This window comes from Vombatus ursinus, unplaced genomic scaffold (assembly GCF_900497805.2).
Source record: "Vombatus ursinus unplaced genomic scaffold, bare-nosed wombat genome assembly UNPS02014932.1, whole genome shotgun sequence".
Taxonomy (NCBI): Eukaryota; Metazoa; Chordata; class Mammalia; order Diprotodontia; family Vombatidae; genus Vombatus; species Vombatus ursinus.
The window spans coordinates 5923443-5941768 of NW_020954710.1; the positions used below are offsets into that span (position 1 = coordinate 5923443).

The 18326-nt window shown below is 53.9% G+C and overlaps 1 protein-coding gene across 1 annotated transcript in view; it reads left to right on the top strand.

The window, feature by feature from the left end:
- Positions 1-18326, top strand: part of CASZ1 (castor zinc finger 1) — a 98062-nt gene that overhangs the window by 39279 nt on the left and 40457 nt on the right. The window contains exons 3-4 of the mRNA XM_027843923.1: positions 8187-8699; positions 15448-16261. Coding sequence (XP_027699724.1) covers positions 8187-8699; positions 15448-16261 — 1327 coding nt within the window. The remainder of the gene's footprint in view (positions 1-8186; positions 8700-15447; positions 16262-18326) is intronic.

Sequence of the window (18326 nt, forward strand, 5' to 3'; positions counted from 1 at the left end):
GACAGTTGTAGTGACATACACTCAGCCCTGGCACTTGTCAGGACAGAACTGTCTCTTTGGTTTTGGTGTGAATGAACAACACACACACACACACACACACACAGGACAATGGTACTTTGCCCCAGGCCTTCCTTCCTCCTGATACACCGCAGAATTTAGACCTCAAAAGGGGGATACGGCATCCTTAGGAAGAAATATGTCCTCATTTTTCTTAAACACCATTTCCACTGAGTGAAATGTTTAGAAGGGACGCACAGGGAGAACTTTATTTCCTACCAGGGAGTTCAGAGCTGCCATGCCGAGCTCATAAAGTACAGTGGGCCTGGTAGCTGACAGCCGGCCGGCACAGGAGCGGCATTACTCATGATACGGGGGGAGGGGGACACACCGGGCCTGCCTCTCCCCCAGAGACCCCTCTCCCTAGGTCCGTCATCTCTCTTCTCCCTGCCTAGAAGAGGACAAGCGTCTTAGAGAAACCTGAGGGAAGGGTGGAGATCAAATGGAGGTGTCCAATATACGCAGCCCTGTTCCTCTCCAGGAGCCCCTGGACGCTGCCAGCCTGGGAGGAGAGAGAAGCTAAAATGGGCAGGAGTGGGTGGGCACTGGAAGAAGGCGCCAGGGATGGGCCTCCCCAGCCCTCTCTTCTCCCCTGCATACACACCCCCTGGGGGAGGAGCAGGATGGGGGGGCAGGGGGCCCAGATGCCCAGCCATGGGAGCCCCGGGTGGCACAGAGCTCTCCCAAGCATTTGGCAAGAGTGGCTTCTCTGCCGAATTTGGAGGGATCCACGGAATTAATGCCACAGCCCCCCTCCCCATCCTTCTCCTGAGGCCCTCCCCCCCTTTCAATTTCTGAAGCTGTCTGATTTGAATATTTATAAATATCAGTAAATTATTTATTGTAGCAATCTGTTATGCCAGTTTATCCATCGTGGTTAACACTTTAGGGGACTCTGTGGTGGGGGTGAGGGAAAGGCGGCAGAGGGGTGGGGGAAGGACAGAATCTCCAGGGAGAGTGATGGCCCCAGTGGGCAGAGGAGAAAGCCAGCTCTGCCCACGTGCACACACATATGCATCCGCACAGGTGGGCACCTGCCCCCAGCTTGGCTTGTGGAAGGATCGGAATTCCCAGCATCCCATGGGTGGCAGAGCCCTCGTCCAACTGGGACCCATGGCAAAAATCTGCTTTGCTACATCTAGTGAGGAGTGGTCTTCAGCCCTAGCTTGGGGACCCACAGGAAACTCAGGGCAAGAGCCCCCCGCCGCTTCTTCAGATGTGAATTGCTGTCTGATTTTTCAGGGTCTCTTGCCCTCCCCTGCCCAGTGGGACCAGCTGGGCCCTGACCCTTATGGACTTCCAAAGTTAGGGGCCTCGAGTTCAGATCCCACTTCTGATAACTACCTGTGTGATCTGTGGGCCTCGGTTTCTCCGTTTGTGAAAAAGGTTTTAGACCCTCCGGCTCTAAAACTGTGATTCTCAATCTTCTCTTCTCTTCCATCCCTCCTGTCTGCCATCTCCACTCCTTTCCTTCATCACCTCCTTGAGTGTTTTCCTGCCTCAAGGGGTGTGTGCGTGTGTAGGGGGGGGTCATTTAATCTCTGTGGGCCTCAGCTTCCTCACCTCTTAAAGGGTGTGGGACCACATGGCCTCTTGTGGACTGCTTGGTTTGGAGGCAGAGAAAGAACTTTCAGTTCATGGCCCGGATTTGACTGACCCATTTGCTGGGGAAGGTACGCTTGGCGGGGGGCAAGTTAGAACCCTAGTGACTGGAGGGTGGGGTGGGAATCTATCCAGGAATCAGCCTGATCAGTGTTCAGATACCCTCCTTGCTCCAGTCCATAAGCCTGGTCCAGCCCTGGCCTCTTCCCCACAGACCCCTCAGGGCCATCCCTAGTGCTGCCCCACCCCTGTGGGCAGAATGGGGGTCCCACTTTCCTCTGCTGCCCCCCCCACACACACACACAGACGGCCTCCTGGGCAGAATCGTTCCCAGAGGAAATGTCCAGTGTAAATAGAACTGCGGGAGAGCTGGTGTCAGGAAGGAGATGAAAGCCGTGGTGACAGGCCTAGGGACGGATGGCTTCCTCTCATTGAGGCCGGGTCGCAGGCGTTTACTTTGGGAGAGGGAAGTCGGGGGGATGTTTACATGGGCAGGAGCCTGGGGCTGGATCGCAGTGGGAAGGCTCAGGCTCCCAGTCCTAGAATGGGGGGTGGGGAGCAGGTAGGGAAAGAACCTCCCCATGGGGAGAAAGCCTTGTGAACCCCCCCCCACACACACACACCTGTCACTGTCTCTGCCTCACGCTCTCTGATCCCCAGCGCTGAGCTGGCATCGGGCCGTCTTCTTGCTCAGCTGCCCCACACCCACTGTCGCCCCCTTTCCCATCACCCTGGGGACAGATGCTGGAGGTTAAAGCCAGAAGGGGAGGGCAGCATCTGGAAGGCAGGTGGGCCGGGGCGGAGCAGCAGCTGGAGGGCAGGTGTTTGGGGGAGCAGGACCAGGGACCGGAACTGGGGAGGGGGTGCCCCTTTGCCAGAGAGGCCCCTAGAGAACACAGCTGGATTACAGCTGTGGAGGGGGCTGCTGCAGCATTCAGAGGAGGGGGAAGGGGGATCACCCGACTGAGAGAAGAAACGAGAGGCGACATGGGGCGGGAGGTGGAGGCCTCTGGAGACCTCAGGATGGGTGGAGGCCAAGGGAGGCAGCGTCCCCCGCCGCAAGCGCGGTCCCCGGGAGCCTCTGTCCCCCTCTTCCTTTGGATAAATATTTATAGAGTCATTTGTCCTCTGCTGTATACACTTGGCTGCCCACCTCCTGTTAAAAATAGAGCCGCCATCTCCCAACCCCTTCCCCTGCCACGGGCGGGGGGCACAGAGGGCATGTGCTCTTAGGGCTCAGATGAGTCAAGGATGCCCTGCAGCCTGAGAGAAGTGGGGAACGGCGGGTACTGAGTCTGCCTTCTCATTTGCCGTGGTCGGAGCAGGCCGAGTCCAGCGTGCTGACCGCTGCCCTGTCCACTTGCTCATTGTGTCAGACTCCTTCCCCAGCTGCGGGTTGGGACTGAGGCTGGGGTCAGGGGATGCCCTGGGGTGGGGGACGTGCCAGCCTGGAGTTGCCCCTTTGTGCAGGATACATTATACACGGGACCCCCAGGGTGCAGCGCAAAACTCGTGAGCTTCAGTAGGCAGTGTGGTGCAATGGAGAACGCCACAGATTTGGATGCCAGGGTCCTAGGTCTGGGAAACCTGGCTCTGCCACCTGAGCGATCTTGGGCAAATCCGTTGAGTTTTCTGGGCCTCAGTTTTCTTCTCTGTAAGCTGGGAGGTGGCCTAAAGGACCTCAAAAAGCCTTCTTAGCCATGCAAAATGGGTGTCCTGGGGCTGGAAGGTCATTTAATCTGATGCCCTCATTTTACAGAGGGGGAAATTGAGGCCCAGAAAAGTTAAGTGACTTTCCCACAGTCACAGAGATAGCAAGCAGAACTTGAACCCAGGACCTTTAACTCCAGATTCTGTATACTGCTACTTTCAAAGAACTGAGTTTAAATCCAGGCTCTGACGCACAATTTTTTTTAATTGTTTTTAATTTATGTATTTTGTTTAAATCAATTTCATTTATATATGTGTGTATATAGATATATCCATATATCTCTCTATATATGTATATGTGGATATATATCCATATCTAGATATACGTGGATGTCTCTATAGATATATAGAGATATATCCATATATATCTGTAGATACAGATATATGTCCATATATGCCTCTCCAATCTCTTACCCAGTGAATTAGCTCTTATAACATGAAAAGGAGGGGAACTGGAAGGGGGTCGAGAAGTTTAGCAAAATGAACTGATGCGAGAATCCCGTGTGACGGTGTAGCCAGAGTTCCACACTCACATCCCTCCACCTCAGCAAAGAAGGGAGGGAGGAGTGTGTCTTCCTATCTTTTGCTCCAGAGATGAGAAAATTCACCTCCCTCCCAACCTTAGCTTAACTCAGTCTGGCGCACTAATTGGCCGTGTGACCTTGCCTCGGTTTCCCCAACTGAAATAAAGTAATAATGATGCCCCTCAAGGGGCCATTGTGAAGAAACCTTCAGTTGAAGGTTCATTAATGAACTAATGGGATGAATAAATAGAGTTTGTGTGCCTCTGTGGCATATACAAGTATGAACGTCCCCTTGTCTGTGTGTTTTTATCTATGTGTGTCTTCACAGATGTTGATACACTGTGGAATGACTTGATAACATTGATATTGAGAGGCAGAGTTGGGTTTTGCTAGAATGGCCCGGAAGAGCTGGTTGTTAAATTCTAAGTGAGCATTTACACACCTTAGAAATCTATGAACAGTGTCCATTAGGGCTTGGTTTGTAATCTTGTTGATTGTCTAGATTTAAGAAAGTGAAAATGTTAATAAGTGTGTCCTTTATGTATTTTTTTTCTGGAGAGCCTGATGTAAAACATTTACTACTGTACCACTGGGCAGAGCCTTTTAGGATGTTCTGTACACTTGTCATGTTTCAAGGGAAATTCTGGTCTATGACATCCTTGAATTTCTGTTACAACAACAGCAAGCACTCATTAGGCGCCTGTGGTGTTCAGAGCACTGAGGTCGGTGCTAAGGATACGACAAAAGGAGCCGAATGATGGGTTTGGAGTCAGACGATCCAGGCTTAGAATCCAGGCTAGATCTGTGTGACCTTAGGCAAGTCATTTTGGGACCTCAGTTTCCTCATCTGTAAAATGAGGGTGTTGGACCAGATGACCTCTCAGGTACCTTCTGGCTTTAAGTCTGTGACCCAGCTAGAGCCTGTATTTTGATAAGGGGATACAATGCGTAAACAGACAAATGAATACAAAATAATTTGAGGGAGACGGCTGTCGGCTAACAGGAGAATTAAGGGACAGCACCTGAAGCAAGTCTAGAAGGGAATTAGGGATTCTAAAGTGGAAGTGAGAAACGAGGACATTCTTGGTGTGAGGGATACAGCCTGTGCAAAAGCATGGAAGGGGGAGATTGTAAGAAGCAGGGTATGTGAAATTCAGGAGAATGCCACTTGCCCTGTTGGAACAAAGAGTGGGGAAAGGTTAAAATCGGTGTGGAAAGGTGTCCTGGAGACGGATGGTGCAGGGCTTTAAATACCAGGCTGAGGAAATTCTGTGTTATCCTAGAGGCAATAAAGAGCTGCTGAAGGTTGATGAGGGCTAGAATCAGAAGGACTATGGTGCGAGTTGGTGTAAGGGAATGGATGTAACACATGTTGTGTCGGAGGCGGATGCATGTATAAGCTCTAATGACTGAATGGATGTGGGGAGACAAAGAGAGACAGAGAGGTGGAGAAAGAGAGAAATGGAGAGAGACAGAGACAGAGACAGAGAGAGATATTCATAGTGTGTGTCTCTCCATAGAGCAGATTTAAGAAGTGAGGGTGATGTATATATGTGTGTGTGTATGGAGAGAGAGAGAGAGAGAGAGAGAGAGAGAGAGAGAGAGAAAGGAAAATGAGATAGAGAAAAGAGGAGGAGAGGAAAGACAGAGAGAGAGGACGGGAGAGAGAGGGAAGGGGAGAGAGTGTTTGTGGCATGTGTGGGAGCCTCAGGGTGGGGAGGTGGGCTCCCCCTGGAGAGCCTGGACGTCAGCTCACGCTTTGCAGCCTGGGGCCAGCCCTCGGACAGGGGCAGCTAAAGTTTCTGCCTGTTTGTGTCTAGCTGTCATATTCAGGGATTAGGAGCCACGGCAGAAGCTTCTGGGTTCCTTGTAGGGGTCTGAGGAATCCCAATCCGTTCCCACCTGGGACTGTGGGGGCCGCAGAGCAGAGCAGAAAGTGGATGGCAGGAACTGCCAGGGGACCTTCCCCTCCTCTTTCCCCCATGGGCTTTCGGAAGCAGACAGATTACTGGAGGAAGAGGATAGGGTGTTTCGGGTACCGGGGGATATGCTTCTTAGCCTCAGGAGGGGTAGTGCAAAGTTGGGGGGATGCTGTGGGGAATGAGGAGTCTTAAGGCTGCTAATAGTAGAAAGCCTAGGATCCCAAGGACCTCACAAGCCTTCTGGTGCAACCCACCCCTTTTACAGGTGAGGAAACTGGCTCACAGAGGTATTAAGTGGCCTAGACAGAGTTGGAACCCAAGATCCCTGGACTCCAAATTCCAGGGAAGTGGCTGGAGAAATTGAGAAGGGAAGAAGTCTGAAGAAAGTGGTGGGGGGTAGAGGAAAAAAAAGAAAGGGAAGGAGGGTAAGAAAGCCTGGGGACAGGGGCTGAACAGAGAGCATGAGGACCACAAGGACCCCTCGAGATTGCACAGATGTGTGTGTGTGTGTGTGTGTGTGTGTCTCTCTCTCTCTCTCTCTCTCTCTCTCTCCCTCCAGAGTCGGCATTTTTTCCTTCTTTGTCCCTGTGTCCCTAGCACCTAGCCCGACGCTTGGCACTGCCGAATGACTGATTGACTAATTGATGGTTAATCCAGTTCCCCTGTTTTACAGAGAAGGGGGAGGTGATTTGACTAAGGTGGTGCAGAGAGCAGTAGGAGGCCAAGTAGGAGGCGGTCGGGTCCAGTCCCTTCACTTGACCAATGAGGAGCCAAGTCCTCGAAAGGTCGGGGGACCTGTCCAGGGTCACCCAAGCACCAAGCGTCCTCCCCGTCCAGATCCAGCAAGCTTTCCACTGTACCAGGCGGCCTCCCTGGGGAAACTGTGGGAGTGAAGAATGAATCTGGTTCCTCTGACTCCAAATCCAGCTCTGTATTTGCTTTCCCAGGGCTCAGGGATACTCTGTGTTATGGACACAGAAAAGAGAAAGCTAGAGGAGAGGGCAGGGCCCTTCCATCTGCCAGGGACAGGATCTGAACCTGGGGAACGGGCGTCCCCCTGGTCCCCTCCAAGCCAAAGGTTGGACTGCCGACCCAGGTGATCAGCTTGAGGCCAGGGAAACTTCTCAGAGAGGATGCCTATGACAGGCAGGCCTGGGAATAACCACAGCAGGGGCTGTTGTGTTGGAAAGGAGACCCCAGTGACCCCTTTGGGGTTGGACTCACTGCTCTGTCCCTCTTCTCGCTGCCTGCTCTAGCCACGGGGCTTGGGACCCGGAGTCTGCAAGACTGAGTTCTTCCTTCCTTCCTTTCTCTCTCTCTTCCTTCCTTTTTTCCTTCTTTCCCTCCCTCCTTCCTTCCTTCCTTCCTTTCCCTCCTTCCACCCTTCTCTTTTTCCTCCCTCCTTCCCTCCCTCCCTTCTTTCCTCTCTCCCTTTCCTCACTTCTCTCTCTTTCCTTCCTTGCTTCCTCCATCTCTTCCTTCTTCCCTTTCTCCCCCCCTCCCTTTTTTCCTTTTCCCTCCTTCCTTCCTTCCTCCTTTCTCTCTTTCCTTCCTCCCTTCCTTCCTCTCTCCCTCCTTCCCTTCCTTCCTTCCTCCCTCCCTCCCTTCTTTCCTTCTTTCTCTCCCTTCCTCCCTTCTCTCTCTCCTTCCTTCCTTCTTTCCTCTCTTCCTTCCTCCCTTTCTCCCTCCCTCCCTTTTCTTCTTTCCCTACTTCTTTCCTCCCTCACTTCTTTCTTTTCTTCTTCCCTCCCTTCCTTCTTTTTTCCTTCACTCTTTCCTTTTTCCTTCCTCCCTCTTTCCCTCCCTCCCTTTCTTCTTCCTTGATAAATCAATGAACGTGGACTCAGGAAGACTTGAGTTCAAATACAGACTCAGACATTACTTGTGCGGCCCTGGGCAAGTCACTTAACCTCTCTTTTCCTCAGTTTCCTCATCTGTAAAATGGGGGTAAAAATTGCACCTACCTCCCAGGGTTGTTGTGAGTATAATATTTGTAAAACACGTAACACAGTTGTGCCTAGCATACAGTAGGTGCTATATAAATGCCAGCTATTAGTGCTGTAGTTGCTATTGAAGTGACTTGCCCAGGGTCACACAAGCAGCAAGGAGCAGTGCTGAGATTCAGACACTGGAATTCTGAATCTAAATACAAGGCTGTATCCATTGCATCCTCCTACTGGCAAGACTACAGAGGTTTCATGTGGAGGCTTCTTGAGGGCAAGAAGTGTTTTATTTTTGTTTATGTATTCCTAGCACCTAGTATAGATTAAGACATTTTACAGATCTTTGCCGAATGGCTGCCCGATTAAGGGGAGGTGATGCTTTGTCTCAGTGCCTGCCTGACCCTCTGTCTCCTTTTCTGTCCCTCCAGCTGAAGGCGCTCTATGCCCTGACCCATCCTCAGGAAAACCCGCGATGGCGGCCAAGCGCAAAGGCGGCCTGAAGCTCAATGCCATCTGTGCCAAGTTGAGCCGCCAGGTGGTGGTGGAGCAGGGAGCAGAGACAGGCCCCCAGCCAGAAGGCGGCCAAGGCAACCCCCTGCGGCCCCGGGAGAAGGAGCAGGGCGGTGGGGTGGAGGCCAAGGTCACCCAGACGCCTCGCAGTGAGGAGGACAGGCGGCGGGCCGTGATCGAGAAGTGGGTGAATGGGGAGTACAGCGAGGAGCCATCCCCAGCCCCAATCATAGGGCGCAGCGTCCGCGAGGGCCTCGAGCTGCCCCCCGAGGGTGTCTACATGGTACAGCCCCAGGGGTGCAGCGATGAGGAGGACCACGCAGAAGAAACTCGGGGGCCCGCCTCCCAGAGCAGCGGCTTCCTGGAAGAACGGGACTCAGACGGGCCAGCGCCCAAGGAAGAGGGTGCAAGCAATGCCAAGCAGGCTTCAGGTGAGGCCGCCCCCACTCTCATGCCTCGCTACCTAGACTTCAGGCATCCTTCGGCATCACTCCTGGGGGGTTCTATCAGTAAGCCATCACCCCAGCAAGTCTGGGTTTGGGGTGGGGTACCCAGGTCCTGAGGCTTTCCCGGGGGAGGAAACCAGGTGAGGTCATAAGATCAGAGACCTCTTATAGAGCCAAAGGGACCTCAGGCCAACCCCCTTGTTTGGTAGATGAAGAACCCAGACACCCGTGGAGGGTAAAGGACTTACCCAGGGTCTTATAGGCAGTAAGTGACGGAGCCACGCTTTGGACCCAGCTCCCCCAACTCCAAATCTAGCAAGCCTCAGTAGGGCAGCTAGCATTTATGAGGCATACGGGCACTATGGTAAGCACATAAAAAGAAAGGCAAAAGACCCAGTTCCAGGGGCAGCTAGGTGGCACAGTGGATAGAGCACCGGCCCTGAAGTCAGGAGGACCTGAGTTCAAATCTGGCCTGAGACCAAACACTTGACACTTACTAGCTGTGTGACCCTGGGCAAGTCACTTAACCCCAATTGCCTAAAAAGGAAAAAAAAAATGTAAAAAAAAAACCCAATCCCTGCCCTCGGGGAGCTCACAGTCCAACAGGGGAGACATCATGCAAACAGCTGTGTCCCAACAAGACAGAGGCCGGATAAAAGCCCTAAGACTGAGGAGGCCTGAGAATGGCTTCTGGCAGAAGGTGGGACATTCGCTAGCGCTTTAAGGAAGGCAGGAAAACATGGAGGAGGAGGTTATAAGAAGAGACAGCGGTCCAGGTACAGCGGACAGCCAGAGACAATGCTCGGAGGCAGGAGATGGAGAGCTGGGTGCCAGGAACAACGAGGAGGCCACTGTTACTACGGTGCCCAGAGGGGAGAAAGGGGCCAGGTTGTAGAGGACTGTGAAAGAAAAAAAAGATTTTATATTTGATCCTGGAGGTGACAAGGAGACGGAGGGAGGAAGGGGGAGGAAGGGAGGGAGAGAAGGGAGGAAGGAAAGAAAGAAGGAAGGATGGGAAGAGAAAAGGAAGGGAGGGAGGGAAGGAAGGGAAGGAAGGAGAGGAGGGAGGAAAGAGGGAAGGAAGGAAGGCACATTTAGTTCTTACAAAGTGCCTGGGATAGAGATAGAAAAGGACAACACCCCTGATCCCAGTCTAGGTGCTTCTACTCAAACGAGGGTGACAGAGGAACTGGCCCGTGTGGGTGTCAGTCAGGGCATTTTCTTTCTGCCAGGATCTTCCCAGGAAGGGAAGGAGGAAGAGGTTGATGGTGCCCTGGGAAGAAGGGTGGAGTCTGCCCAGAGCCCAGCAGGAAGGACCAACTTGCCCTGGCCTCACCCCCAGTCTCAGTGGCTCTTACCAGACCCCATGGAGCAGAACCTGGGGAAGGGGTTGGAGCCAAGAAGTGGGCTCAGGGCCAGGAGTATAGGGGAGTGATCAGGAAGGTGGTCATATGTGAACATGGCTGGGAGCGGGCATGCCTGGCAGGGACCGTGAGCTCTTATGCACTGGCATCTGTTTCCCAAAAGCGTAGTAAGAGTGTGTAGACAGAGGCAGCAGGGAGGCTGGTTAGTTAGTGTTCTACATATTTATATCTTTGATTTCCCCTTGGAATGATTCTGAAAATGCCTCAGTCTCCCTGCACCCTCACCCCATCCCCCTACACCTACTCCTCTGATATCTCATAGAATCTTATCATCTTGGAGCCAGTCTGCAGCATGAATGAATAAATGAGTGAATGAATGAATGAATGCATTCATCTCCACCTCTACCATTCCCCTTGTGGAACATCTTGAATAAATGATCATTCGGGTTCCCAGAGGCGCCCCCAAGAAAGCCAGCTCGAAATGTTAGAAAGTTATCTCCTTATATCAAATTGAAACCTGCCTCCATGTAACTTCCGCCCATCGCTTTTAGCTCTGGCCTCGAGGGCCAAGCAGATTAAGGTTAATCCACCTTCTAACCCTGCCAAGGTCTTCCCTGCGGCTTCCTTCCCTCCAGCCTCTCCTCTGGCCTCCTGCCTCCTGCCTCTTTCTATCTAAACTGCCCTCTGCTTGTGTCCTTCCCAGCTCTCTCCTGGGGCGGCCGAGTAACCTCGGCCTAACTTATTATCCGTTTCGTTCTGAAGACCTTTCCATACAGTGCAAAAAACACTGGCTCTGAAGTCAGAAGACCTGGGTTTGAATCTCCTCATTTCACTTAGTATTTATGTGTGGCCTTGGGCAAGTCATCTAACCTCACTGGGCCTCAGTTTCCTCAACTGTGAAATGAGATTTTTGAGGTTGCTTTCAGCTCTAGCTCTGTAATCCTGTCTCCTCCGTCTTCCTTAGGAGGTGAGGCACCCCGTGGTGTGGATCTTTGGTGCATCCCAGGGCAGGGCAGTCTGGCCGGCCTACACCTGCTCTGCTGACCTCCTGGAAAGGGAAGCGGGGTGGAGGAGAAGTAGGCAGTCAGAGATCTGACTACCGGTGGATTTTAGGAGACCCCAGAGTTTTGGGGTGATCGCCCAGTGGGACTGAATCCCCCAGCCGTGGATCTGTCCTGATGCCCTCCCTTCTTCCCTCCCAGCCCCTGGGGTGGTTCAGGAGGAGCGAGTCAGCCCTATCTGCCCTTCCCCCAGCCCCATTTCCCAGCACCCCCCCCTGCAGTGAGGGGCTCATCTTCCTCCCTGTGCGGGGAGCCCAGGCAGCCACATAATTATGCATATAAGATATAAACAGAGCTGTTTAATTATCCTTCGCCACATCAGTGACAGAGTAATTAACAAACATTGCAAGATCAATGAGGAAAAGTGTGACCTTCAGTTTCCTCTGATAGGGAAAGCCCTTGCCACATTCAGACACAAGGTGATTGCACCAGGGCTGGGGGTGGGGCGAATGAGGAAGGGGGCATGGGCCCCCGGAAGTCTCCCATCTGTGCTGCCTGCTGCCCCCCACAGCCACTGTGGCAAGCTACTCCTGACCTCCTTCCGAAGGGTCTCATGCCTGCCGTGGAAGGAGACTGGGGGAACAACAGGGGGTCAGCCTGGCCTGGGGTGCCCCTCCCTCTACTCGGCCTCCAACTACGGGTCAGAACAAATGGCAACTGAGGGTTGGAGGACCAGGGATGGCCAGGTGGGCCCTTCCATTCTTAATCCTCTCAGCCTGGTGCTGGTGGGGTCACTTTGTGGGGCCACAGCCCTCTGTGCTCCTCACCCCCACCCCCTGCCCATGGAAGCTGCCAGACCTTTGTGCCGGGTGCCCCTGGTTTTCCTTCCTTCATCCCCTCCCAGGCCAGGCCAGGCCAGCCCTTCGGGCCTGCCTTCCCCCAGGGCTCCTAGGAGCTCAGGGGCCATGGGTTTTAGCCTAGGGGCCCCTGGCCCCTGCTCCCTCTGAGCTGCCCTGGGAGGACTTCCCTGCCATATATAGTACGCTGTCTTCAGCTATTTTTAGTCCGCTTCCCCTGGTCCCTGAGCCACATGTGCTGGGGCCAAAGCCCTCTCCTCTGCTCTTCTCTCTGCCAACAGCCACCAGGGCCTGGCATTGCCCGCCTCCCGAGGCCTGCTCTGTCTGAGTACTGCCCGTGAACAGGATGACCGCTCATCCCTCCAGGGCTGACATTGCCCAGAGAGCAGCCTCCCTTCTGACGTCTTCCCAGAGGCCTTCTGCTTTTGTCCCTCTCCTTACTGTCACCTGAGGGGGCAGTGAGAAGATGGCCCAGGACTTTGGGGAGCTCAGAGTGCCCTGTGCCCAGGGGGCTCATTGTCTTGGGGAGCTTGTCATGAGTCCGGCCACCAACCCTTCTCCCCAGCCCCAAAACATGACACAGTGCCTTCTTTGGAACAAATCCCTCCAAGGGCTCCATCAGGAGGTCCTAAGCTTCTCCCCCACCCCTCCCTTTCTCCTTCCTCTTTTCCTCTTTCCTTCCTCTCTCTGTCTCCCTTTCCATCTGCTCTGGCCCAGGGTGTGCTGGGTGTAATCTGTCAAGTTAGACTCTAGACACGCTGGTCCCTCCTGCTGGCTAACAAAGATTCAGTAATTCTGTGAACATTTGGTCACTCTTCTGCTCCCAATTCTTGATTCCTCACACATTGGCTGGAGTGTGTGTGTGTGTATATGGGTGTGGGTGTGGGTGTCTGGGTGTGTAATTACAGGAATCAACCCCAAACTGTGAATGTGAATGGGATGAATTTGCCCATAAAACAGAGGAGAATTGCAGAATGGGTCAGAAAGCACAGCCCAACAATTTGTCATTTACACAAAAGGACCACATGTGCACGTGTAAATTTGTGCCTCTTGTCCCCTGGGTCGGAGAGTTGCCCACACCTGTGTAAGTCTCTGTGTGTATGTGATTATGGAGTTGTATGCCTGCCTTGATATATTTGGGAAATTGTTTAAGCGGCTGTGGTGTTTGTGTCTCTGTAAGGTTGTGTATGTGTCTGCACATGTGTGTGTGCGCGCAGGTGTATTCCTAAATCCTGCTCAATTGCCAGTCTGTAGCATGGTCTTCCTCCTTTCCACTGGGACCCTGCCCTCATTCATCAACCAGCTTTTTAGGCAGCTCTGAGTCTTTTTGGGGGGTGAGGGGAGGTGACAGGAAGCCATCTGAGCCCCTGAGAGCCAGATTCCATTCCCAGCCTGAACCTGTGCTTGCTACCCCCTGTACCACCCGCCCAGGAGAGTTGCAGTGAGTGATTGGAGGCGATGAGGAGGGAGGTTTGAAGGACTCCTGCACACAGTAAATCTTTGCTTGGCGGGAGGGAGGAGGCGATTGCAGGCACAAGAGGGGAGGAGGGCCTCCGTGTCAGATTGAAGCTTAAATGAATCTGAGCTGGCACGTCAGACCAATCTGTATTTCCTCCTTCGCTCTGTTATTGGGTGACCTCCAGCTCCCTTTGAAGGCTCCACTTCTCCCTCTCCCCTCCTCCCTTCACAGTGACCAGCAAAGCAGCCTTGGGAGGACACAGAGACCGCAGCTCGGCTGCCAGTCCCCGGGATGGCCCAGGTTCCCAAGCCACAGAGTCACCTGCCCAGGCTTCTCCTGGCCCGGTGCCATTTCTCCAGGGCCATAGAAAGAGACAGAGAGCAGCAATTTGTCAGGGTGGCCATTGGGTGGGGGTGGGTGGGACCCTTTGTGAGGAGAGAAGGGCAAAGGAAAAAGTGTGGATTGGGCTTCTGAGGACCTCAGTACAAATTACGCCTGGGTTACTTACTACCCATATAGCCTTGAGCAAGTCACTGAACTTAGGTGCCTCGGTTTCCTCATCTGTAAAATGAGAGGGTGGGGCTTGGTGGCCTCTGAGATCCCTTCCAGCTCTCTAAAGCTGTGATCCTGATTCTAACGATGAGAACAATGATGGGTCTGCTTAGCTCGGTGCCTGACCGCATAGTGAGTACACATTACATACTGGGAGACGGACTGACCAGGGTTCAGATCTCGGCTCTGCAGCTTACCGCCTTGGTTAAGCAGGTCATCTCCCCTGTGGGGGCCTCAGTTTCTCCATCTGTAAAATGGAGAGATAAAGCGATGAAATGATCACTAAGGTTTTCTCCAGCTCTATATCTCTGGTGCTGTGAGAGAGAGAGAGAGGGAGAGAGAGAGAGCCAGAAAGGAGCTTTAGAAATCAGCTAGTGCCACCCCACCTTTACGTTACATTACGTCACATCACAGATGAAGAAACTGAGGCCCGAAGGAGTTCAATGGCTTGCCAATTCTGAATCAGTGATGCTAAGGATGAGACAGGAGGAACGTGGGAGGCCTTGAAAGGATTCCACAGGGCCCTCCCCAGCTGCCAGGGCTCCCCCTCCTCCCCGGAAATTTATTTGCATATATTTTGTACTTCCTTATCTCTGTCTGTACTGTTCCTTGCTTCTCCCTCCCCCAACAGAAAATGAACTCCAGACAGTTTTCGTGTTTCTCTCTGTTCGCCCGGCACCTAGCATAGTGCCTAACGCATAGTAGGTGCTTAATGAGCGCTCATAGAAGGAATGAATGACCCTACCCCGACCCTGCCTTCCGTGTCTTCTCTCTTGGACGTGTTGGTGTCTGCACTCTTTCTTTCCCCCGTTGCCCTCTCCTGACTTGTCTTCTGTGTTGGATCTTGGGGGAGACGATCCGGGTTCAAATTCTGGCTTTGCTGTTCTTCCGCTTTGTGACCTTGGGCAAATCACTTCCTCACTCTGGGCCTCAGTTTTTTCTTCTGTGAAATGGGGGAGGGTGTCCTTGATGACTTCTAAGATCCTTTCCAAGTCTAGGTCTCTGATTCGATGATGCTTCCCGGCCCGGCCCGTCAGTCCCTGACCCATTTTCCCACTTGCCCCCACTCTCCCTCCGCTCCCAGGAGAAGGCCCAGGAGGTGCATTTTCGCTGGCCTCACTTCCAGTAAAATCACTTTTCCTTCATATTAGGCCAAGGCGAGAGCACAGAGACATTTATGAAACTTTGTTTAATGTACTGAAAAGCCATCGGCCAGAACATTTAGGAAATTGATTTTCCTGGCATTGATGAACTCGTTTTATTTTACCCCAGTATTAATTACTTTTTTTTTAAACAAATTAATTTAAGAGTCGTAAAACCTAACAAGTGAGCCAAATGTCCGTAGATCATGTCCCCTCGGCCCCCCCCCTTGGGAGGAGAGAAGATGGAGGGAGGGGGCCCAGGGACGAGGTGCCCCTCGTCCAGCCCTCTGAGCTGTGTCTGGGAAGAGCCCCTCGTCCATCTCTGCCCCCTGACTGACCCCCTTCTCTGGCCCCACAGGAGAAGCCTCCTCCCTCCGAGACTACGCCGCCACCACCATGAATGAGTTCCTGGGCATGTTTGGCTACGATGACCAGAACGTGAGGGACGAGCTGGCCCGCAAGGTCAGCTTTGAGAAGCTCCACGCCACCGCGGCCCCCGAGGCCTCCCCGGTGCCCCCAGCCTCGGAGGACAGCAAGAGGCCCAGGTTCTCCAAGTACGAGGAGTACATCCGTAAGCTCAAGGCCGGCGAGCAGCTCCCGTGGCCCACGCACAGCGCCAAGGCCGAGGAGAGAGCGGGCAAAGAAGCCGGGCCCATGCCGGGCCTGCGGCTGCCCAGCAACACGGCCAACCTGGAGACCAAGGCCACCATCCTGCCCCTGCCCTCTCACAGCAGCGCCCAGATGCAGGGGCTGGTGGCCCGCGCCTCCAAGTATGACTTCTTCATCCAGAAGCTGAAGACCAGCGAGAGTCTGAGACCCCAGAATGGCAACACCTACAAGAAGCCGTCCAAGTATGACCTGGAGAACGTCAAGTACCTGCACCTCTTCAAGCCCGGGGAGGGCAACCCAGACATGGGGGGCGCCATCGCCTTCAAGACCGGCAAGGTGGGGCGCCCCTCCAAGTACGACGTCCGCAACATCCAGAAGCTGGCGCCCGTCAAAGCACCCCCCGCCCCCAGCCTGGCCCCCGCACCCCTGGCCAGCGCTCCAGGCGCCGCCCCCGTGGTGGGGCCCGAGCCACCCGTCTCCCTGCCTTTCAACACCCCCGAGTACCTGAAGTCGACCTTCTCCAAGACAGATTCCATCACAACGGGGACTGTCTCCACCGTCAAGTAAGCCTCCTTCGCACGCGTACACACACACACACACCCCTCACCCAAGTAATGCATGCCTGTTGAGACCATCCCCTGTTCTGTGAGCGGTAACTGGAGTGGTAGCCCAGGCCCCCAGAGGATGCAAGCTGCCTAGCCCAGGCTCATTGCCAAATAGACTTGGTTTGTTTTGGGGGGGTTTCCTCCCTCTAGTATCCCGGGATACTAGAGCTTATTGTAGAGAGAGTTATGGGACAAAGAAATGAGGGCCAGGGTGTAGGGTGGGTCTTCTAGGGGAGGCAGGCTCCAGAGAGGGACCCAGCCTGTCCTGGTGTATCTGAACCTGCCATATGCCCAGGACACTCAGAGTTGTCGGGACAAGCTTTCCTCAGCCTGTGCCCACGGGGGCTGGGACCCAAGAAATGGTGACTGGCCAGGTTGTACCTAAGACTCAGCTTCTGCTCCCCCAAGAGTTCTTCAGGGACCCAGGGCAGCGATGGTTGGAGGATAGCGTTCTCTGCGTCATACTCCTCCCTTTCTCTTCTCTGCTCCCTCCAGAGCATCCTGTGTTTCCTCCCAACCTTGGAGAATGACCACCCAAGTTCCTTCCCCGAGCTTCATCCCTGGCACTCCTTTGGTTGCCGGCGCTGCCCCGCCCCGTGCCATCCAGGCTTTCCTCGTTACAGGGTTTATTTGGCCAAGGGGACCTCACTCTGCAGTGTGACTGATCCCTCATACGGGCTGTGTCCCAGCCTGGGTCTGGCCACTGAATTCCCTGCCTGCCTGGGGCACCGGTGCCTAAACCCCAGGGCCAGGGAGTCTAATGACAAGCCAGGTCATTAGACTGGGCCTTGGGATCTCTCTCTCCTTTCCCAGCAGGCGGTACAGAGAGGGCACGGGGCCAGGCCACCTGTGCCCCTCCCTCTCCTGCCCTTCCACAGCATCACAGAGACGCTGGTCAAGCAATAAGGCAACTGATGGCCTCCCTTCCGCCTCCCTCATCTGACCTGTAAAGCCTAAGAGTGTCCTGCCACGGATGTTACGGGCTGGTCTTTTTTTCAGAGAACACACCTGTACATTCTTCTTCCCTTTCAAAGACATCTCTTAGTTAAGGAGCAGCCTGTGCTTGGCCCCACAGGAGATGTATTTGTGGAGAGAAGGACCGAGGTGAAAAGTGAGACGCCCCTGGCCAGTGGACCCCAACTCCCTGACTTGCTGTTGGACCCCTGAGGCCCTTCCTTCTGTGCTCTCAGGCCGTCCTGCCCTGAGTGACCATTAGGCCCATGGTCCAGTCCATCTGGTATCTCTGGGGCCTTTGGCTCACCCAAGCCCACCCATGGATGGCCAGGCCTGGGTCTGGGCTTCTCCCCAAGGGTTGGGGGTCCCTCGACCAGGCGGTGCTTCCACAAAGGTCCCTGCTGCCTTCACACACCTGCCTCCCTCTTGGTGCACCAGCCTTGGCTGGGGATTAGCCTCTGAGGTAGTGCTACCTCAGTTGCAGCTATTCTCACTTCCTCTTGAAGTAATGAAGTCACCCACGTAGTCTGGCCCCTTAACCTTCCACGGTTGTGGGCTCCTGATGGTTCTGACCCTACCACTAGCTGTCAGAAGTAAAGAAAATCTTGAGGAGGACTGAGTCAGGGAGTCTGACTGGGAAAAGCACTGTGGTGCAGAGGAAGAAATGGGGAATTTGAAGGGTTCAAATCCTGCCTCTGCGACTTGCTACCTGTGTGACTTTCAGCAAGCCTCTTACCCCTCTCTGGGCCTCAGTTTCCCCATGCATAAAATGAAAGTTGGGCTAGATGACCTTGAAGGTCTTCCCAGCTTTGACATTTTGTCCTAAGATCCCTCCCAGCTCTGACATCCTGGGTTCTAAGGGCCCTCCCAGCTCTGACATCCTATGTTCTAAGGCCCCTCCCAGCGCTGACATCCTGTGTTCTAAGGGCCCTCCCAGCCCTGACATCCTGGGTTCTAAGGGCCCTCCCACCCCTGGCATCCTGTGTTCTAAGGGCCCTCCTAGCTCTGACATCCTGTGTTCTAAGGGCCCTCCCAGCTCTGACATCCTGTGTTCTAAGGGCCCTCCCAG